Source organism: Pelmatolapia mariae, linkage group LG7 (genome assembly GCF_036321145.2).
Source record: "Pelmatolapia mariae isolate MD_Pm_ZW linkage group LG7, Pm_UMD_F_2, whole genome shotgun sequence".
Taxonomy (NCBI): domain Eukaryota; kingdom Metazoa; phylum Chordata; class Actinopteri; order Cichliformes; family Cichlidae; genus Pelmatolapia; species Pelmatolapia mariae.
The window spans coordinates 25,464,825-25,487,525 of NC_086233.1; the positions used below are offsets into that span (position 1 = coordinate 25,464,825).

Consider the following 22,701-nt stretch of genomic DNA (forward strand, 5'->3'; position numbering starts at 1 on the left):
AAATGTGTATATATATATATATATATATATATATATATGGCACTGAGGTGCCCCTCTTATCATATAGTACTTTATTTTCTCTGTAGATGATGAGCAGATAGCAAAGGTGTGAATACACACCTCACTAGCAACTTCTCCGTTAACGTGGCAGTGTGCGGTTACACTGCACTGCTTTTCATATTCAAACAAGAGCAATAGTGTGGCAAACCCTATGCTGAGTTGACCTCCTTCCACCTCTTTTGTTACTTGCTACATCCATTCCACTGGGTGACATAATGGCAGGGGACAGCAGGGACACACTTGGTTTTAAAGTGACAGCGGCTGTTGAGGTAGTCGCTCGCAACACCAAGCAGGCCAGCGTCACCGTCCGGTGCACTTTTAGCAATCTTTTTAACCTTGTAGGTGAGCACACCACCAGCTTGGACAATTAAACTCAGCTCTATTACAGTTAAGTACCAAGGGGGCCTGAGCGTAGCTCCCTCAGCAGCCTACTTAATAAAATGATTAATCTAAGGTGTCATTTATTTCCTGGAGGGGGACCAGCAGAATTATCACACAACTCTTACAGCGTTTGTCTTGGTAGTTGTGAGAGTGAACATGAAACCCAATCTTTATGCAGGCACAGTTAAATAAACACTAAGGAAATACGTGTCCCTAAGGTATGTGTGTGTGTGCGTGTGTGTGTGTTCGAGCTGCTTTGCCACTATGTTCAGGCGGGGCACCGCTCTGTTCAGCTGGCTCAGCATTTGTGTTTGTTTTGGGTCTTTAATCCTAGCCAGGTACTGGAACAAAGTGTCATCTCCACACAAACAGCTGTAAGACATGCTTTGGCAGCTCACTTTCAACAGGCAGCCGCTGATTGTAGAGAGGGCTAATAATCGACTTCACAGTAAAGCATCAATGAGGGAAAGCTGTCAGTGGAATCGAACAAAATCTTAGGGCGGGGTTCGGTGAATGAGTAAGGATTAGATTATCTTTGGTGTTACATAAAACAACACCAGCTCAATTCATCCTTCTCTCTCTCTCTCTCTCGTTGCCCTCCTTTCTAATCTTTGCTGGTAGTCGCATACAGGGGACTGTCTGTTTTCCTGAGGCAGGCCAGCAAGAGGGCCTTGCTTCCAGCACTCAAATCTGAGTGATGAGAGGGCACAGCAGAGGGGACTAACAGAGCAACTTTGTGTTCCACTGCGCACACATAACAGTGGTCATATGACAACAAGGAGGTGGTGGAGAGAGAGGGTGGTGGTGAGCGAGGGCTACGGCCTACGACCGACTGCTGAGGGATGTTGATCTTTAGTGAAAGAAGTGAAAGCTGATATATGCCATATATAGAGAGAGAGAAAAGGAGAGGGGCACATATGTGCCTGTGCGGCATGCTTTACAGTCTGTACTCTTAATTCAGACTTTCTGGATCACAGCCACATTTCTTTGTTTTGATGAGGGCGTGCAGGTCGCCTTTTCCAAGAAAACATCTGAAAATGACGTGAAGCTGGTGGTGTATCTCGGTGACTTCTTCACTCCACTCCTTGCTGTTTCCATAAAGTTCGGCACTTTCACACAGCCGACGCTCTAGGCTCTTTCTTCATGTAAACACACAACATACAGTTAAACTATACTCGTCTAATTGAAAAACATACTTCATCGTCATCTCCAAGACCTCCGCACCAGAAACCCACTGTAACATCAAAGATAGTTTGCGCCTAATAGTTTAAGTAGCACTTTTTTCCCTTTTCATTTGTCATTGTCCTTTCTGCTTTAATTCTACAGAGCTCATTGGGTGGGTTAATGGCTATTAAAGTGTTGCATCTGCTGCAGTGTGAGATGTTTCTCTTTTTCCTGTTCCAGTTATCAAATCACTAACAGCAGATAATGCCTGTGGGTTGTAGAAGCCTGAAAGTGTCTGTTACCCGCAATTTCCTTCTGTTAGAGAAGGCGTTTATCTTATCTGTCATGACCCAAATGAATGCTGTGCTGTAGTGAGTGTTTGAATGCAGATTACAATGTTCATAGCACCAACCTGCATTTGATCTACCTAATACGGTTCAAAAGCCGAAGAATGCCTACTGTATCCAAAAGCATGCATGCGCGTCCCTATTTGCTTTTATACGGCAGCGCGTGCACGCGAGCCTCTAGTGTCCACCTTGTGCCATCTTATCCCTTCACATCACACAGCATACAGGCTCAGCCTGTGCACAAACATGCCATTGTCATCGCTGGCTGGCCTTGTGATTCAGTGTGACCCGCTGGATTGGAGAAGGGGGAACACAGCCGCTGAGATGAGGAACATTAAACAGAGCATTATCATGGAAAAGCATCTATCATACAGCGACCTCACCCCCACCCTGTCTCCACCCTCTAAATAGCCCACTGTTTTGGGGGAGTAGAGAGAGGAGAACACTGCCCATCATTGTTTTCAGTAATGAATGAGTCGTGTCCTCACATGTGTATACTATGCAGGCATCTTCCTCAGAGGTCTGCGGTGAGGACGTGACGGAAAGTAAGAACGTGAAATGTTAAAGAAACAATTTTGAGGGCTGAATTATGAGTTTACAATAACCAGATTGAAATATGGAACTTTTTTTTTTTAGAGCATTTAAGGCCATTTTTGATCCACAGTGTTTCAAGAGTGTTTACAGAGGGAACATAAGTGATGTTGGTGATTTTGAGTTCACTTAACTGCAACCACCAGCCAATGGTTGGTCTCCTGACACGTGTTTTTGAAGCAACTGTGCGGTCATTACAGGTTCTCAGAATGCCTCCCCTCAGATGCTTCTCAGACACATGGCTGCAGACTAGACTAGTTATTCTTTGACAGCCCATTCAAATGTCTCTTCAGTGTATAAATGTTGTTAACTATCTATCAGCTCTCAGCCTGGATGATAAGGCTTACTGCTTCTTTAGTTTTCACTATAATCCAATCTCCTCTCAAGAACGCTGACGTATAAGAAGTGAGGATTATTAGCGTGTTATTAGAAAAAAAATGAGGGTTAAGCCATATGGTTAAATCTAAAGAGGTGCAAACTGCTGAATGGAGCTGAAAATCACTTAGACTCCAACCTGCATGTCATGTGAATGTGACGTAGAGTGGGGCGACCACAAAGCTCTGACTCATCACATAGAACCGGGCCTTCTAGGTTGGAAAACTTTGTTTATTTAATTCCTGTGAGATATGCAAACCAACAGAATGCCTTTCAGTTATCACGAGCGACAAGACACACAGCATGTTTATCTGAAAGCATCACATGGTCCACCATTATCTACAGAATCTGTATTAGCAGCTAGCATCAGTTTGCAGCTCAAAGCATGAAACTGACTGTCTGCTTTATGTCGCTCATTCTGCATCGTTGTGTTGCAGCACAGCCAGTCAATGAACTGAAACATGAAAATCATTCAGTGCAGCGTTCAGATAACCCAGATATTATTTACCAATTCTTTCTGTCCTATTACACGTCGCAGCTCTCTATAAACACACTCTGTGCTTTCATCCTGCTTCATCTAGCTGCTTCACATGATAATACTCGCAACAGTGAATAATCTATCAATTAGAGTCAATCTATGTTTGTTTGTTTTTTTACCCGTGGAAGCAAAGTGACAGCAATTATCTACACAACAAATGCAGTATGGTTAAAAAATCCAGCCTTTTTTATTTGTTTGTTTCCCCACAAGGATTTTTGAGAGATTTAGATTGTCATAGCCACAGTAACCAGTTCCATTTTATCTTGCTGTGTATTAGCTGTTAGATGTAAGATTTCCTGGAAACCTTCCCAGACTGGTAACATCTCCAGCACCCTTTCCAGAAGCTCGAGCAGCACTGATTTAAGACTCCTCTCAGCCCCTGCTCTGCTTCTTGGTAGGAGACCTAAACAGAATGCCACTGGGACAAATGAGAACACACAAACCCAGCAGTACAATTAAATAACATACACAAAAGAAAAATTAAGAGTGGGTTATGTAACTGCTCATACTGCTCCAAGCTAATTTGTCAGCAGCGCCGCCTGTAAATGATTACTTTTTTCACAAGGCCCATTTTAGTGTCTTTTTCTTATTTTCTGTGATAAGAAATCCTGGTTATCTGGGTCATAGTTTCCACACTGGAGCCACTCAAGTATATCAAGCTGGTAATGATGATATAAAGGCTGCAGCATCTTTCACAATATATTATTGTAACTTAAAAAAGACAGCTGCCAACAGGTTATCAGTTACTGAATGAAATGTCTTGTTTTTTGTAAATGTAACTTGAGACAATTCATTCTTAACAAATGTGATTGCCTCGTGCAGCAAAAGCTTCGGTGTCCTTGCTTGTCCTTGTGCACGTTTTCTTGCAGACACCTCCAAGCCCACATTGGAAACTGTTGCAAAACCACTAAAGGCACAATTGGAAACATTACAAATGATGAAATCAGAGTTCAGAATGAAAAAACTGCACAAACTGATCAGCAGTAACTGCACAGCACAACCGCATGCAATCACACAAAATGACAGGCGCACTTCATTGCTAAACAACAGCAAAATAAACAATAAACAGAGGATATTATGCAATAACTTGATGAATATAAAACTAATATAAAATGATCTGAAGTATCCAAAATAACAAATAAGGAAAACTAAGTAACTATAAAAAAGAGTTCACGTTTGTCACATCGAGTAAGAACAAACTGATAAATGGGACTTGACCTGCATGAATGTCACGTGACCTAATTTGCATCCTCACGAACATGCAGTAGTGGCTTTTGCTGACAAAGGGTAGCGTTATTTAGATCAAGAGGTTCAGTGTGTGGACTTAGAGGGACATGAAACAAAAGTGTCTGAATATTACAGCCTTCTCTCATTTCTTTCAAGAAGGTGACGTTGAGCGAGGCTTTTGCGTTTGAACTCTCTTCACTTATGAATAGCCAATATGTGGTTTTGGAGACACCTACTTTAGCAGGAATTACCACAAAAGCTGCTTTGTATACTTTGTAAGGCTATCTGTCTATCAGCAGACTGCCATGACACCTCACAAGAGTGCATTTGAGTTTAAAATCAATGTCAGTTTTGTAGACGAGTATTTTCTGGCTCACAAAGGGGGTGGAAATACATCAACTGCGCCACTGGTCACTCCACTTAAGCCTCTCCGCTTTTGTCTGCTATATAAACATGTAACATTTGTCAAAGATTAAAGTTTGCAAGTCATTTTGTGGCTAATGTAATAATCTCTAATATTTCTCCATATGGTATCTACTTCACTCACTCGCTTTCTCTGTATCTGAAGCCGGAGCAGCTAAAAGGCAGTTTGAGCTTTCAGACTTAATTTCAGTCATGTGTAGCGCATCAACCACAATGATGTTGTGGTCCAAAGTATTCAAGAAAATACTGTAAAAGATGTGAACCACATGCCTTCAATTCAAATGAGTTTTTACCGAGCTAAATATAAAATTCTCATCTTCTTCCAAATAAAAGACTTCCTTATTTCAAGAGTCTTTGCTGTATGAATGTGGATGTGTTTTTTTTATATTTATGGTAGAAGTAACATAAAAACATGAGCACAGCTCCAAATAATATCCATGAATGTGTCAATGCCAGACGGACAGATGAAGGCATTTTCTTATATATACCTTCATTTAGGAAAGAAAGCTTTTAAACTCATTGCATCATCACCTGTTGGTCAAATTGACTTAAGAAAACCCAGTCTGTACCAAATGGTGTTATTCATAACTTCTTGGAAGTTGCAGTCATCTCAGATTATTCACCACCTCTGTGGCAATCACATGAATTCCCTTTTGGGTTGGGCAACTGGCTTTCAGGGCTGATGGTTTTTAAGAATCTCTTACTCGAGAACACCTCAGTTTCGTTTTAGACTGGACTTTTCTATATAAGTATGACAATTACTCTGAAGGCAGAAGTGAAAAATGACATACTCAAAGGTTTGATCACTGCTTTATATTTAGAGATTAGCTTCTGTTTCATTTCTGAGGTTTCAGATATGACTATAAAAACAGGGAAAAAAAATTCTTTATCTTGATTCCAGTAAGTCGCTTACTTACCAGTAACTTCTTTTTGTGAGCAGTAAGCAAGCTTTCAGTCAGCAAAACAGATGCCTTTTGGTCAGAACACATAAGCACTGTTCCAGCACAGGGTACAAATGCTCGACTGGACTGGGCTCCAGAAAGTTGGGTGAAGTCCTCGTCTTTCTCGTGTCTTTCCCAACCCACTCCTGCGGAATTTTTGGGACTTGCGGGGCAGTCTGTCCTGTTTCAGGAGGCTGGAGTGGTCTACAAACATGCTCTGACTGGTGCTACCTGGACCCAGTGGTTCCCAGTGGAACATTACATTGGGAAAAAATGTGATATACACAACACAAGGTCATCCGCACCACCTATCAGTGGTTTTAATGCTGCGGCCTATAAGTGTTCATCAAGAAGAATTACATGTGAATTTCTGTGTGATCCTATTAGAAACACTAAATGAAATAGCTGCAGTTTCACATCACAGGTGCCACTTCCCAGATAGTTCTGCTTATATTACAGTCACACAAGGGAAATCTGGTGGGAGACTGTAGCATGACCAAAATGATTGCAAATGTGTGCAATGAACTTTAAAATGGTTTCTTCACAGACGGGGACAACTCGTACTCAGTTGCCATCTTCAAAGCAACTTTGGTGCACTAAGACTTCAATAAAATGGTAATAGGACAGAGTCAGTCTGCATTTAGTCTGTCATCACCTTGCAATTGAACTGGTCAAGATGGCAAATTGCATGCAGTCTCTTTGTGATAATGGTTAACTGTAATCATTCGATTAAAATGGCAATTCTGTTGCTGTCTACATACACAGAAATTCACAAGAATGGCCTGAAACTCATAGATTTGAATCCAAAATTCAGAAACTCCTCCATAAATGGTGATCTAGTTGGCGTACTTTACTTTAATATAGGAGTTGGAGTTGGCAATCTGTCTACGTTTATTAATTAGATAGCAGTTATTTGCAAACCTTTGCCAATTAACTTGCCTGCTTATTACCTGTTGGAGACAGTATTCTTAGGTTAGGGGTTTTTGCAATACAACAACTGATACCGAAGCCTGCTGGCCATGGATTTGACACACACACACATACACACAGCCCTGCTCACCTCATTCATAAACCATTACAAGATGACTAAAAGCACACCTGCACTTTTCACCTTTCTTTTAACATTCGACATTTTTCCTTTTCATTCATAAAAATAGTAGAATTTCCATTCTGCATATCACCAGCAGTTCTGTACTGCATTTGTCAGTCTCATCATTACACATCTCAGCACCGTCTTGGACCTTCAGTTGCCTTTTCTTTGTTATTCCGTTGACATAAGTGGTTTCATTTCATGAAACAGACTTCAGCAACATGTCTTCATTAGCTGCGTTGAGCTGCAATCAGATCTTCCAAACATGCTTTCTAATTGCTGTTCTTATCTGGAAAACTAAGTTCACTGTCAGGATCTGGTCACCACTCCAGTTTAATTTTAACTAATGTTTACCTTCTGTTTAAAAATTAAGGCTTTTAACTGATGTGACTAAAAGAAACACTTTCCCTACCTACCTATATGGTGTGATCCTTCCTGTGTGTTTAAACATCAGTATGAGATGTCAGTGTTTGTTCACATACTGTCCATTCTGGTAAGTCATCTGTAGTCGTTACATAATGCATTTTTCTTTGAACGAATTTCATGTCTGAGCAATACCATTCAGCCTCTAATGGATTAAAATCACCACTCAATCTAATGTGACTGACCCTAATTGTAAGAGCATTTTTGTGGGCTAAATAACTACAGCAGTAGGACAGTAGGAGAGGTTATACAACAGAAACCCACCGTGACTGCATATACTCATCTTGAATCAATCGTGTGATTGTAATTATTTGCAGCATGGTGAATTAATAATTAGAGGTAAGCCTCTGGGAGTAGTAGTGAAGGGGGAGATGATGGGCCGTGTGCAGCCAGAGCTGTGCAGGAAAGGCAAGAGAGTGACCAGGCTCTGTCACATGATGGCTATCAGATTTCTTCAGCCCTCATGATGCATCAAGATGCTGTCCTTTCTGCCTGGCCCCCATGGCTCTGCATTCACTCATCACTCGGCCTCCACGCTGATACTCAGTCGTTCGATGTACCCATAACACTCACTTTCTGGAAGACGGTCTGCAATAGTTCTAGTACAAATATTCAGAACTATTTTGTGCAAAATGCAGCAAAATCAAATCAATAGTTAGTGTATTTAGTCAATGCAAAAAAAACAAAAAAAAACAACAACAAAAAAAAACAGGAGAAGCTTTGTATTGTAGACTTGCAAACAGTTTTTCAATCCATTTGGAAGGTGAGCTCTTCCAATGATCTTTGAGACCTTGTAGTGGATTCATGCTGTGTTAAGCTGAGCAATTTTGCACTTTCCCAGACAAAAACTGACCAACAGGAGAGAATCACTATAATATTTTACAGTGCTCCAGTGGTGCACTGTGAGAGAGGTTCAAAGTTGGTAGTTGCAACTAAAAATACTCTATATGGACAAAAGTACTGGGTCACACCTATTAATCTTTGAATTCAGGTGTATAAAATCAAACACCGAGCCATGCAGTCTGCCTTTACAAACATTTGTGAAAGAATGAGTTGTTCTAAAGAGCTCGCTGGATTTCAATGTTGTAATTGAACAAGATGCCACCTTTTCAACAAGTCAGTTTGTGAAATGTCTTCTAATGGATATGTCACCGTCAACTGTAAGCACTGTGACACATTGTGTGTAAAAGTCACCAGTGCTCTGTGGACTCAGTTTCTTTAGTTACAAACCTCCTCTGGCATTAACATCAGCACAACAAATTTCCCCTGAGAGCTTCATTGCACAGGTTTCCATGGTTAAACAGCTCCTGTAGGTGTGATGTGTAGGTGTCCCACATTTGTCCATGTAGTGCAACTGTGGCCAACTAAGCAACCTATAGGGCGAGACATGAAAGCACACAACAATCAAAAATACATTGGCGTAATAAAAAAAATACAAAAACAAACCCAAGTGGAATAAGTGGAGGCAACAAAAAAAGAAAACAAAGTTACTAACTCACATTTGAAATGATTTATTACAGCAGCAGGATACAGTTAGAGTTTGCCATCTAGTGCAAATATTCAATTCAGTTCAGGTGTGTAACAATTCACAACAACGGTCGCCCCAAGGTAAAGATCCTGCGGTATTCTGGAGAAAACCCCAACATTCAAGCGATCCCTTATGATCAAGCACTGTGCAATGGTGGGAAGTAAAAACTCCCAGAGAACCAGACTCGGGGAGGGGCGACCATCTGCTATAACTGGTTGGTGATGGTGGTGGATGAAGAGAAAGAGAAAAGAAGAAAGAGAGCTGTGGCAAAACACAGACTAAGGGAAAAAGAAGACAAAAATTTGATAAAAATTGTGAAGTGATGAGTAAATATCCTCCTGGAGCCTACCGGTGGATGTTGGGGTTGTGGAATGGTTGAATCTGCAGGCAGCAATGCTGAAATGTCACGATGGGAAATTCATCAGCTTAAATACACAGAAAAAAACTGGTGAGGTGTGCTTGAGATATGGCGTGAGGAGACTGAGGCACGCTACATGTATGACCCTGTGTGACTCGAGCTGACTGCTTGAACCGGCTCAAAGGCTTCACGTCATTTGTGACATCAGAAATGTTGCTTGTGTGTGTCCTCCAGAGGTCTTTTTGTCAACAGCGGCATGCAGTTTACAAGACTGCTGAAAGCCCACAGTCTGTAGGCGCCTTTAGTTTCATTTGTCTTCATGTATTCTTGAACTGGCTCCATGATGTTGAGATCAGGTCACAGTGTCATCTGTTGTATATTGCCTGGATATATTTGGGGTTGTTGTCATGCTGTGGAATGAATTTGGAGCCTTTGTGATAGTATTGTGTCAGGTTACAATTACATTTTAAGTCTTTGCGCCAAACTCTTTGTAAGTTTTACCAAAGCCTGAGATGCATCCTTGTAAAGTAAAGTTGGCACTGTAAGCATGATGTGAAATCCTGATATAGAAATGATATTTTCTTGACCTTTAAAAGCTAATTATTTATTTGCTGTCGCTTGCATTTGGAGCTATTTCGACTTTAAACTAGACTGTATAATTTGTTACAAAGAGTAAGCATGTTTTCATCCTCTAGGCACTTTCCTAATTAATTTGTGTTTGTTTTTTGTTAAAATTTTGTGGGTTCCTGCTGCGATATGCTCTCGTTATCCATGTGTAAGGAAGAAAAAGGCCACGTTCCTCTCCGTGCAGTGTGTATAATATTACTTCACCAGTGCACTACTTCCACAGAAATTATCAAATAAGAGGTATAACTTCAAAAAGTGCAGAAATGTCAGAGCTGCATATTTGTGAAATAACAAAATGGAATGACTTCGCACGCAGCTTTAATGTGTTTCATAGGCTCTAAAAATCAGTGATGTGCATTAACCGGTTTGGCTGGCTTTGCCATTTTGAGAGGGTAGTAAGGTGCCTGAAGCCAGGAAACAACTCTCTTCTCTGTCTGTGTCATGATGCTTTATTATGGCTTTGTTCTGCTTTGTTGTCCTCTGTCTTTTGAAGAGTGGACGCCACGCACCAGAGTAAAAAAAGGTGCTCTCCTTCTCTTTGTGTGTGTCTAAAGATGATACCAATATTCCGCCATTGCTTAGTCTGTTCCAGTGTGCACCCATTTGTTGCTGAATCCAATAGAAACAACAGTAGCACAGTTATTTTTGCTTCTAATTATTCACGTCAGCCTCTGAACATTTGAGACATTTATGTAAATTCATGCAACCAAGCTTCTTCCAATGCAGTATTTGTTTTATTTAAATAAAAGTAATGCCATATGCAAATAATGTATGAAAACGGGAGACGAACGAAAACTATTTGCATGTGAAATATGAAAGATAGCCACACATATGGCTGGGCAAAGAGTAAGAGCTTTGCAGTAGCATGAAAGCATGAGAGGCACCTGCTGGCTCGAGCCTGTTATTTTCCACTTTGATAGTAAATAAGCATTTCACCTTGTTTTACTGAACACCAGCGCAGAAAGAGTGCAGGCAGAGACACTGGCTTGTGAGGGAACTAGCATGAGATGCTGTTGTTTGCAAGAGAAAACACATTTATTTTGTTTACACTGCATCACTTCCCTTTCAAACAGTGGATAGTGTTTGTTTTTTTTTAGTTTCTCTCGCCTGGTTCAATCCTATGTTTGACCTTGATTGTGTATAAAATGAGTCTGTGTGTGGTACTGTTAAGTGGATAGGCAGGGTTAGCTTGCCTCAGAGTAAGTGGTAACAAAAGACTCCTGTTAAGGGAAGTAATCTGAAGAGGCAGAACATGGGTATTATGACAATGTTTAAATGGGAAGTGTGCAGGTTAGTAAGCATGCTTTCAGTAACTATCTGTTAGATCAAGGAAGAATCAATAGTGAATTCATTTTTTATTTCTTCTTCTCAGTTTTGCATAAAAATGCAGATAATAACGTCATACTAGGCTAGAGCTTGGCTTGGCATAAAAACTAAAAGCAGTGCTATCCCTACTCCCTCGAGCTCAGAAATAAATCTACCAGCACCTTTAGAGCTCCCTTATTCAAACACCTACCATAAGTACGTCTATGGCCTTTAGTATGCAGCTTGTTTGGATAACCACTTAGTCCCAGTCTTCGAGCAAAATGTTAATAGTTACAATCAGAGACGTTTTTAAAAGTAAGCACACTTACTGCTTTCATAGAAAGAAGAGGGAAAGAGGACGCCAGATACTAATAATAAAATACATAGATTAACTGACCATCAGTAAGTGTTAGCATCTCTATAAAAGCAGGAGTTTTGGCAGTTTGCAGGTCTGGAGCATTCAAGTGTGTGTTAACACAATGCCACCATCTTCTTGAGAGTGGACATCCCAGCAAATTCACCCAGGGCAATGCTCAGAAAAAAAAAAATAATAAAATAAAAATAAAAATAACCCAACTCGAACTACATCTTAGTTAAAGTTCATGACAGCACAATTAGAAAACTGAATAAGTATAGCTTTTTTGAAGGGTTGCTAATAGAAAGCTTCTTCTCTCTAAATTGAACATGGTAGCACAGCTTAGGTTTGCAAAGGTGAATCTCAACAAACTACAGGACTTCTGTAACAATGTCCTTTGGACAGATAAGACCAGAGTGGAGATCTCTGGCTAAGATGCAAAGCTCTACATTTGGTGAAAACCAAAGGCGGCATATCAGCACACTGTGTGGGCATCCCACATACCAAGCATGGTGGTTTAGGGCAAATGATTCAGGCTTGTTTTGCAGCCACACAACCTGGGCACCGTGTAGTCAGTGAATGGACCATGAACTCCTTTGTGTACCAAAGTATTCTAGCGTCAAATGTGAAGCCATCTATCTGACAGCTCAAGCTTTGCTAAAATTGGGTCATGCAAGACAATTATCCCAAGCACAGCAGCAAGTCTACAACAGAATGTTTGCAAAAGGAAAGATCAAGTTGTTGCAATGACCGAGTCAAAGTCCAGATCGCAAACTGATTGAAGTGTTGTGGTAAGACCTTAAGAGAGTTGTGCAGAAACGAATTCTTGCAAACCTCAATGAACTGAAGCAACGTTGTAAAGAAGAGTGGAGCAAAATTCCTCCACAACAATGTGACAGACTGACAACAACAACAAAAAAAAGATTACTTCAAGTTTTTACTGCAAAAAGTCTAACTACAAAATGTAAAACATGGTATTTTAACAGTAAATACTATGACTGATTTAAAATGCATTGCCAAATGGAGCTTAATAAGTTTTTAACACTGCGGGGGGGGGGGGGTTGGAGGCATTTTAAATGTAACTTTCGCCTTTATAACCATAGCCTTAAGATAGTAAGAAAAAAAATGCAATCCATTACAAGCAAATGAAAACAAATTGTTTATAATTGCACAAAAAATGGTCACGATATGAACCTCACTCCCCTGGGAGAGAGTCTGTTGTCAGCTGATCTGTTTGTGTAGGTACCAGACAAAGTGGGTAAGTGTTAATTCCTCCAGTGGTAACTATTTCTGCTGAAGTAAGCTTCTAACCTCCAGAAAAACAAAAACATATATAATGTTGAATTGTCCCTTCAGCACAATTGTTATTAATAAAACTGTTCCTATTTATCTTGAACATGTAACTCACGACTCCTCTCTGTCTTGTGTCTTGGCAGATTTGGAGGCCTTCAGTTGACTGGGAAATATCTCACCACAGGAAGACCAAGCAAAACAGGCCAAAGATAAAACTTTGGTGGATGATTTCAGAGGCTGAAGAAGGGCAAAACACTGCAAGAGCCATGTGGGAAGAGAGTGAAAGGGGTTTGCTATTTGCTCGCATCAAGCCTAAACACTTTCTCTACTGACATACACTGAACGTTCTCGAACCTTCCTCCAGAACATTTCCTCAGGGGGAGCCCCTACTATGAACCCCAGGCTTCAGTAGGCAGTCAGACCTCAGAGCCAGCCACTGTGTGGGCATCCCACAAGTCTGGGTTCTGCCCACACAGAACTCACAGACTGCCCCTGAACAAAAAGCATGAAACACTCCTGAGTCACTCGTCAGTGTGGTAGCTTTCCTGTCTTGTCCTCAACTAGTCTATTGTGAAATATCTTCTTTCTCTATCTCTGAAGGCTCGTACACAAAATCCCCTCTTCAATCCTTCTACCACCACATATTCAGTCACCACTTCATTACTATTTGCTTCCCCATCAAGTAGCAGCACGAGTTCCTTTGGGTTTACCACGTGGTGGAGGACCATGGGATGCCGTCAGAGCTCGGAGGAGAAGGAAGCGGCGCGGCGCTCGCGGCGGATTGACCGCCACTTGCGCTCAGAGAGTCAGCGGCAGCGGCGTGAGATCAAACTGTTGTTGCTGGGCACCAGCAACTCTGGCAAGAGCACCATAGTCAAACAGATGAAAATCATCCACAGTGGAGGCTTCAATCTGGAAGCCTGCAAGGAGTACAAGCCACTCATCTTGTACAATGCCATCGACTCTCTCACCCGCATCATCCGTGCTCTCAGCACTCTTAAAATTGACTTTCACAATCCTGACCGCGCCTATGATGCTGTGCAGCTCTTTGCCCTTACAGGGCCAGCTGAGAGCAAGGGGGAGATTACTCCAGAGCTGCTAGGGGTAATGAAACGTCTGTGGGCAGACTCAGGGGTCCAGGAGTGCTTTCAACGATCCAATGAATACCACTTAGAGGACAACACTGCCTACTACCTAAATGACCTGGACCGCATTTCTGCACCCGAGTACATCCCCACTGTCGAGGACATCCTACGATCCCGTGACATGACCACTGGGATTGTGGAGAACAAGTTCACCTTCAAGGAGCTCACCTTCAAGATGGTAGACGTGGGCGGACAGCGTTCGGAGAGAAAGAAGTGGATTCATTGCTTCGAGGGCGTCACAGCAATCATTTTCTGTGTTGAGCTAAGCGGCTATGACCTCAAACTCTACGAGGACAACCAGACGGTAAGAAAATTCAGCTTTAAAAAGGCCCAACTTTTGTTCTGACAGTGCAAATGCACTTATGCACAGATGCCTGAACAAATGCAGACAGGCAGCAGCCACTCAGAGTAGTGTGAAGAGGGACGAGGCAAATATCTACCCAATTTGCACATATTCAGTAATTATTATCTCTTGTTAAAAGTTAATTGCAGTCATGAGAGAGGGATGTTTCTCACCATCAGATTAGAACATTAAAGTGGAGACAATTCATCTCTTTTATACAACAAACACCATTTATCCGATTTACTGTGTGGATTTTAGGTACCATTTATCTTATCAGCAGCATCCTAGTCTGTAAGATTACTTCTGATTCTTTGACAGGTAAACTTAAAAGCAGAGATATCTAATAATCACTTGCCATGTAGTTCAGTTTCATAGCTTGGATATTCATGCTATGAAACAATCAATGTAAGAAATGGCTTCTGAAAAGTCATTTTTGCTGTGTCACTTCCTCTCTGTGCATCCCCTTCTAGAGCACAGATAAGCCTCCTGTGGTCACATGGATCCACCGAGACACACGTGATTTTAGTTCGTGCCATATACTGTTTGCTATAACATCACTCTGAAAGTATTTAGGGAGATGTTCAAAACACTTTTTAGAATCGGTGCTGTTAGATATTTGCTGCCAATTAAGGTAACAATTGTGTAGTTTGATTACTGAGTTTCCTGGAACAATTAAGAAATAAAGATTACTCAGTAAAGCCATTGAGGCTTACATAACTTGTATGTTTACTCTGGTCTCCTCTAAACCAATAAAATTATTAATTGCACATTTTCCTGAAAACCCTGGCAGGCAACTCTTAATAGAGACAAACTGGAGGGAGCAAATGCACAGTATCCAAATTTAGGGAATTTTGGTTGCATGATCTCTTCTAAGGAAAACAAAGATTTTTTGTCATTTTTATTTTTCAACAGGCAAAGGATCTAGGACTACTTAATTCTCTGCATAAATCCAGATTCCAAAATAGTTGTCTCGATTAAAACATGAAGCTCTTCTCCTACCTTGGGCTAAATGTGCAAAAAACCCACCCAAAAAGAGTAAACTGTGGGTCCACTTTGTGCATTTGTTTTCTGTGTGGGAACATTTTGTAATGCTGCCACTTTACAGTGTAAAATTTGCAAAACACACCACTGAGCAAAACCAAACCATGTGCTGCTGTTGACAGGTGCTGCTGTTACAGCTGTGACGCCAATGAAATTTCTGATAACTGCTTGTGCAACAAATGTAATTACCACAATAAACAAAAATGAACTTAGCCACATTAATTCAGACTGGTAGCCACGTGCGACATGGTACCCAAGGCTACTTAAAACACATCCTGAATGATACTGCTTTACTGAACTTCATTTATAGTTTTAGTTTTCAATTTAGAAAGCCTTATCTACATTTTAAGTTCCTTATCTAATGTTTTGGATGGTGAAATGGATTCTCTTTGCCTTAATGTAGTAATCACAGTTATTTTAAATCTGTCTAAAAGAGGGGAATGGCTTGTGTTTGTTATCTTCTCTTCGTGGTTTTGGAATTTAAATGATTTCTTCTCCATAGCATATTCATCATCTTATCTGAGTGTTTTAGAAAAGTTACTTCTTGTTTAACTGCCTCCAGGATAATGGAGGATCAACAATATAATTGTATTTGGTTATGAGGGGAGATCGTCTTTTGCTTCACTTTTTCCACGATCCCAGCATCCACGTTCACCTTGATGTTTTACAGTCAACTCTAGAAATAGCTCAAGCGCAGAGGAAACTTGGTCATTGCTGTAAGTGGACTGGCCTGATAATGCATGGGTTACCCGGATAAAACAGGGTGTACATCGAGCCAGGTTGGAACATGAAATCAATTAGCTTTATAGGTTAAAAATAAAGTCTGAGGAGAAAATGCAGTATGGTGTTAATTGAGTTCACAGAATAAAGTGTGAGGTTGTACCTGTGAGAATTAGCAGATTGTGCAGGCACTGTATAGCAATGGGAGTTAACTGGTGCAAGGAAAAACAACTTTTATTATTCAAACAAAGGCGAGGAAAGCTATCAGAGTGTATAAATCCAAAGGAAGGTGAGTTATATGGATTGTCAGGAAAATGCATGGTATACTTATGAATTTAAAAACCAAAAATGCACTCATCAGCCACTTGATTGGGGACACCTTGCTAGTATTGGGTTGGACCTCTTTTGCCTTCAGAACTGCTTTAATGCTTTGTGGCATAGACTCAATAAAGTGTTGGAAAGGTTCCTCAAAGATTTTGATCCACATTGACATAATAGCATCACAAAGTTGTTGCAGAGTCGGCTCCCACTCTATTGCGACTCAACGGTGCTCTACTAGATTGGGATCTGGCTGCTGTGGAGGCCATTTGAGTACAGTGATCTGTGTCTTGAACACCGCCATGTTCAAGAAAGCAGTTTGAGATGATTGGAACTTTGTGTCATGGCAGAAGATACACTGTGGCCATAAAAGTATGGACATGGTCAATAGCAGTATCCAGATAGACTGTGGAGCTGTTACTAAAGGGCCCAAAGTGTACAAAGAAAATATCTCCCACACCATTACACCACCAGCAGCATTCTCAACCTTTGATACAAGGTAGGCTGTATCCATCTTTTTATGTTGTTTACAAGAAATTCTGACCCTACCATCACAAAATTGAGACTCATCAGACCAGACTACATTTTTCCAATTTTCTCTTGTTCAATTTTGGTGAGCCTCTGCGAACTGATAGCTTCAGTTTTCCGTTCTTAGATGACAGGAGTGGTACAAGGTTTGGATTCAGAGATGCTCTTTTGCTTACATCAACTGTAACAAGTGGTCATTGCAGTTACCGTTGCCTTTTTGTCAGCTCAAAGCAGTTCGGCCATTCTCCCCTGACCTCTGATATCAACAAGGCATTTTGACCAGAGAACTGCCGCTCACAGGACATTTTCTCTGTAAATCCTAGAGACGGCTGTGTGTGAAAATCCCACAAAAGACCTGAAATACTACAGCCATGCCACAGTCAAAGCCACTTAAATTACCTGTCTTGATGATGTCACATACCTCTATGTCATTGACTGATTACATATTTGTATTAATAAGCAGTTGAACAGGTAACAGGTGTACCTAATGAAGTGCCTGGTGTGTATAACTAGTTTTGGAGATATGCTGCCTCATCTGATTCAACCTGTATTTGTGTTCAGTTAGTACAATTTGTACGTATTTATACATGCCATTTACCATCATTGCCCTCAATGTAAAGTTGTGTTGACTATGAATACACAGTTCTATTCTTTAGTTGGACAATTAATGCAATGCACACTTGTGTCAAGGGGAATTCTTGGTTGGAAAAGCAAGAGGAAAGATGTCCATGCTCTTTGGCTCAAAGTAATAATTTAATCGTTAAGCATTTTTGCAAAAGCAAGTTTTGATCTTTCTCGGGCAACTTGACAAAGAGAAGAAAGAAAAGGCATTTTTAGAAGCTCTAATTTACACAGATCATTGTGAGCTCCGGCAGGTGAATGGGAACAACCTCATATAGCATTCCTTAAATAAAAAGTTTTTACGTGAAAGCTTAGGGCCAACCCAGTGTGTATGAGGTGTGCTACATGCTAAACAAGTTGTCAGTCTATCAGCTAACCCACATGCTGTGAAGTGACAGCGCTAATCACCGAGTCACATCAATCATACTCGTCAAAATTACACATGAGAGCGTGTAACTAATATTGCTTTATATAACCATTGTCAACAATAATTTGTTAACTCTAGTGAAAACTAATAAAAAATAATGCTTATTACTAATGTTCTAATTTATGGTAGTTTGTATTGTTTACTGTACTGTAGCTATAAGATGTGGATGACATCGGCACACATTATATTTTATGTGCCATTTTAAGCATCTCTTAGTGGTTAATACATGCTGCCATTTTAAAACAAAAGTTTGATAATCAGGTAGTTTTCAGTCCAAAAGTATCAAATACTGCAGTTGTCTCAAAGCGGATAGTATCTAACATACAAACGAGGCGTACTTTGAGGTTTGTGCTGTATCAGCAAGACTAATCTCACGATTCATATGGGTTCATGTGATGAGACAAACCAAAACCAGTAGTATTACAGTGCTGAAAAATCTGGTTAAAAATCTAAAGCTCTGCACAAAGTTTAAAACTACATTAGCATACAGGCAAGGTAAGCTGCTCAAAAACAGCCAGAGAAGAACAAGTTAACATGTTTGTTACACAGAGAAATTGTGTGTCTGAATTAATCTACCAAAGCTACCCGACTCTTTGTGAAAAGTAATTACCCCTTAAATCTAATACTTGGTTGAAAAAATGCAATCAAGTGTTGGTGATAACTGACGATGAGTCTTTCACATTACTTTGGAGGAATTTTGGCCCACTCTTCCTTGCAGAATTGTTTTAATTCATTCACCTTAGAGGACTTTTCAAGCATAAAAGGTCTCTTCTAAGGTGATGCTAGTGCATCTCAATCTAATTTAAATCCAGACTAGGCCACTTTAAAAACCTTCATTCAGAGGTGGACTTGCTGCTGTTGGACATAAACTAATATCTGGATATTTTCCTTCAGGATTTTCTGGTAGAGAACAGAACTCATGGTTCTGTCAATTACAGCAATTCGTCCAGGTCCTGAAGCAGAAACCAGACCCAGACCATCACACTACCATCTCCATGTTTGACTGCCAGTGTGATGCTCTTTTTACAAAATGCTGTGTTAGTTTTACTCCCGATGTAACGGGACTCAAACCCTCCAAAAGTTCAACTTTGGAACTCATGGATGCCACTTTTGCCCTGTCTCTTTCTCATTGTTGAATCATGAACTCTGACCTTAACTGAGGAAAGTGAGGCCTACAGATCATTAGATGTTGTTCTGTACTTTACTGTCATTTACTTTTTGTGGTTAAAAAAAAGCAAAAATTAAAAAAAAGTGCAGATTCTGACAAAAATGCTGATTACAAAGCGAAACATTGGTGACTTTCAAAGCATTAAAACTAAACTGAATTAGTATTCAGTACAGAATGCAGGGCACACGTGTGTGAAGCAGGAAGTGTAAGACTCTTATGTAACAAGCAGTGTCAAAACTCTATGGCGTGTCTTACAACAGACACAACAAGCAGTGTCAAAAGTCTATGGCTTGTCTTACAACAGACACAACAAAGACTATACATGTCCAAAGTCTGTCGTTTATACAGCGCTACATATAAAATACATATGTATAACAGATATTTATATCGGATACTTAGTGGTTTAAAATTGAGGAACTTGGGTAAAAACTCTGTCAATTTAGTACAGCTGCCACACCACACCCAATAAAGCTACATGATCATCAGGTTGCAGTATTACACCACAGCTACATCGCAAAGGTTGCTGGAAACAAGCAGCTTCCGTTCAGGGGAAACATTTTTTACACATTTCTGAGAAATGTTATATTTTCCATCTTTTTAACTCAGGCTATAGGGAGTCAGCAATGTAGACTCCAAAGATTTAGATAACAAGGCATGACCACATCCTTGCTTTAACATTTTGCAAGATAATCTGCAATAAAGTTGAAATCAAAAGCAGCAAAATGAATTATAATAATGTTGTTAGAGCAGCTGGCTCCATAATGAGGCATTGTAAAGGTCTTTAAATATCTCTGACCTTGTTAAAAGCATGTCAGTAACGCTGAATAAATTTGCACGAAGGTTACTGCGCAGTATGCAAATTATTTGCGTAGACTCATTCATTTTTTTTTTTTATTGCATCACAAATATCGAACATTTTATTCAATGAAAACTCTTGGAAAGATTATTAACATCTACATTAGAAGTGCCACAATTGAGTCACAGCATGTAAAACCATTAGTTCGTGTGAATTAAAACTTTGCATTACAACAAGTTTCTCATGAACAAAAACAGGGTACTGATTCAATAGTCCTACCCAGGAGTGACTCATCAGTTTTCATTTAAGTGCATCTCTGACTCACTGATTTCTCAGAGTAAGGTGGAAGTGCTGTAAGTTTGAACCCAGTCATCGCAGGATGGTTTAATAGAAAAGTTTGCCCTGAGGCTTCGTAAGAAATATGTAAGAAATATATTAAATATAGTGACAAACAACACAAGAGGACTGAAAAGGGAAGCTGAATTGCACAACCAAATTTGGTGTGTGGTCGTTGTTGGTGTTCTTAACAGTCATTAGAACTTTTGAGACATTCATCAGTTTTTTCTGCGCATGTTTACAAATAAATTTAAGCTGCTTTCAAGAACAAAAGGTCCCATTTTATTGTGATACCTTAATGCTGTGACCGGTGATCACTTAAGTGGTTTCAGCATTCAGGATTCATACAAGCTGAAAAAAATCAGAACTCATCTGACCGATAAAACACTGGTTCCGTTTCCATGCACCAACTCGCGCAAGACAGAAAATACACCATAATAATTACAGTATATTTACCCATCATCCCATTCCCTGATGCATTTTCGCTGTCCCATCCCTGTCTTCATAATGAATCGGTTACCACGGCTACTGTTGCTTAGCAACAGGCCAGTCAAATGCTCCTAATCCTGTGCTGTTGACAGTGAGCTGTGACTAGAGAAGGGAGGATGAGAAGGGAAAGGAGGAGGGGGGGGGGGGGGCTGGTGGTACAATAAACAGCAGCGCTGGAGAGAATAGATGAAGTTTCATGCATGTATTGTGTTCCTGTTCGAGTGTTTGTGTTATTATGAATATGTAGCGCAGGTTTATATGCAACAGCTGACGCCGAGCAACTGCAGTCAATTCTTTTTATCTGTGAGGGGAAAATGAAAAGCATAGATATGAGATTAGCGCTTGCTTAAGCTTGTGTTTGCCAAACATGAGCACAGACACCGACTGTACTGTCAGCTCTACTTCTATTGTTTCATTTATTATTTCAGTAATCTCTCAAACGGGAATTCATTACCTGTCACATAAAAGGAGGCTGGAAATCAACGAATAGGGTTTCACATTTTTGATGTGGACCTTTGTCGTGTGTGCCTTATCTTTCGAGCTACAGCAGAGATGATGTGCGAACGGGCCTGGATGTAAAACATTTTCCCTGATCGGTGACTTTGAATAGCAGTGGCTGTTTTTCAGAATCGCTCGGGCATTAAATGTGTTTCAGACAGATAGTTTTTTTCAGAAATATTTCCAGCCCCGTGCTTCTTAACTGGCTAATGGGTTATCAAAGGCATTACCATCATGTTTCTGAATTGCTTCGTATAAAATAATGATGTTTTGGAAAAAGAGCTTTCCATTATATGACTAAGAATACAGAAGATATATATGGCCCTTGTTATAGCGACATACAAGCCTAGTACCTGTCATGCCCTCTATATTTTTCTTAGAGTGCTTTGAACTTTGTCTTATTCACATCATTGTCATAATAAGGTGACAGACAAAAATATTTAAAAAAAATAGCCTAGATGAATTTGTTAAATTTGTTTAGCTCATGTTCAACTTTTTTTTTTTTAAAAAAGTGCTTCTGGTCATGTGTACAAATACATTGTGTTTATGTTTGTTTGCCTGTTCTTAACGGCTACACCCTGCAGTGTTGCTGCCCACAGTAACAACATTAGTAATTAAAAAGAGAGCGGAAACAGAAAGGGAGCGGCCTGAATAATGCAACTCTCAGGTGCAAGAGGGAAAAAAAAGAAATATGTTGACAGAAAAAAAGTAACCTTGGCAGATAGATGCAGGGCGTCATTTCTTGTCAGGCAGTGACATGTAAATTTAACCTTAATGAGTAATGGAGAGATGGCTGCACACTTAAATGGCTTGTATTTGGGAAACAAAGCAATGACACAGTGATGAACTTCCTCATTAATACTTAAGCTTAATTAAGGCCCACACCGCTCTCTTGAGTACTCTGGCAGGAGGAGGTGAGGGGAAAGCAGCGTGTGTGTGCGTGTGTGTGCGTGCACATGTGTGTGAGCATGTCTGCATCAGTGGGTGCTTGAAGCAAAGGAGGGGGTCTGCGTACTTTGGGGACCCCCCAACCCTGCTCTCCTTCCACCCCCCGTTAGGAAACACTTGCTGTAAAGTGATAGGTGGCCAGGTGAGGAGACTTGAGAGTCCCTTGGCTCAGCTGGCTGTCTTCTGCTATACTCTCTTTACCATCTGGGCTCTTGTTTTGACACCCTGGAAAAAGGAGAAGTGAACTCAAACAGCCTGACAGGACTGTGTGCGGTATACAATGTTTAGGTCTCAGCA

The 22,701-nt window shown here is 40.4% G+C and overlaps 1 protein-coding gene across 1 annotated transcript in view; it reads left to right on the plus strand.

Annotated features, from left to right (window-relative positions):
* The window catches only part of gnaz (guanine nucleotide binding protein (G protein), alpha z polypeptide), a 31,018-nt gene that overhangs the window by 2,614 nt on the left and 5,703 nt on the right, over positions 1 to 22,701 (plus strand). The window contains exon 2 of the mRNA XM_063478653.1: positions 13,170 to 14,475. Coding sequence (XP_063334723.1) covers positions 13,753 to 14,475 — 723 coding nt within the window. The 5' untranslated portion in view covers positions 13,170 to 13,752. The remainder of the gene's footprint in view (positions 1 to 13,169; positions 14,476 to 22,701) is intronic.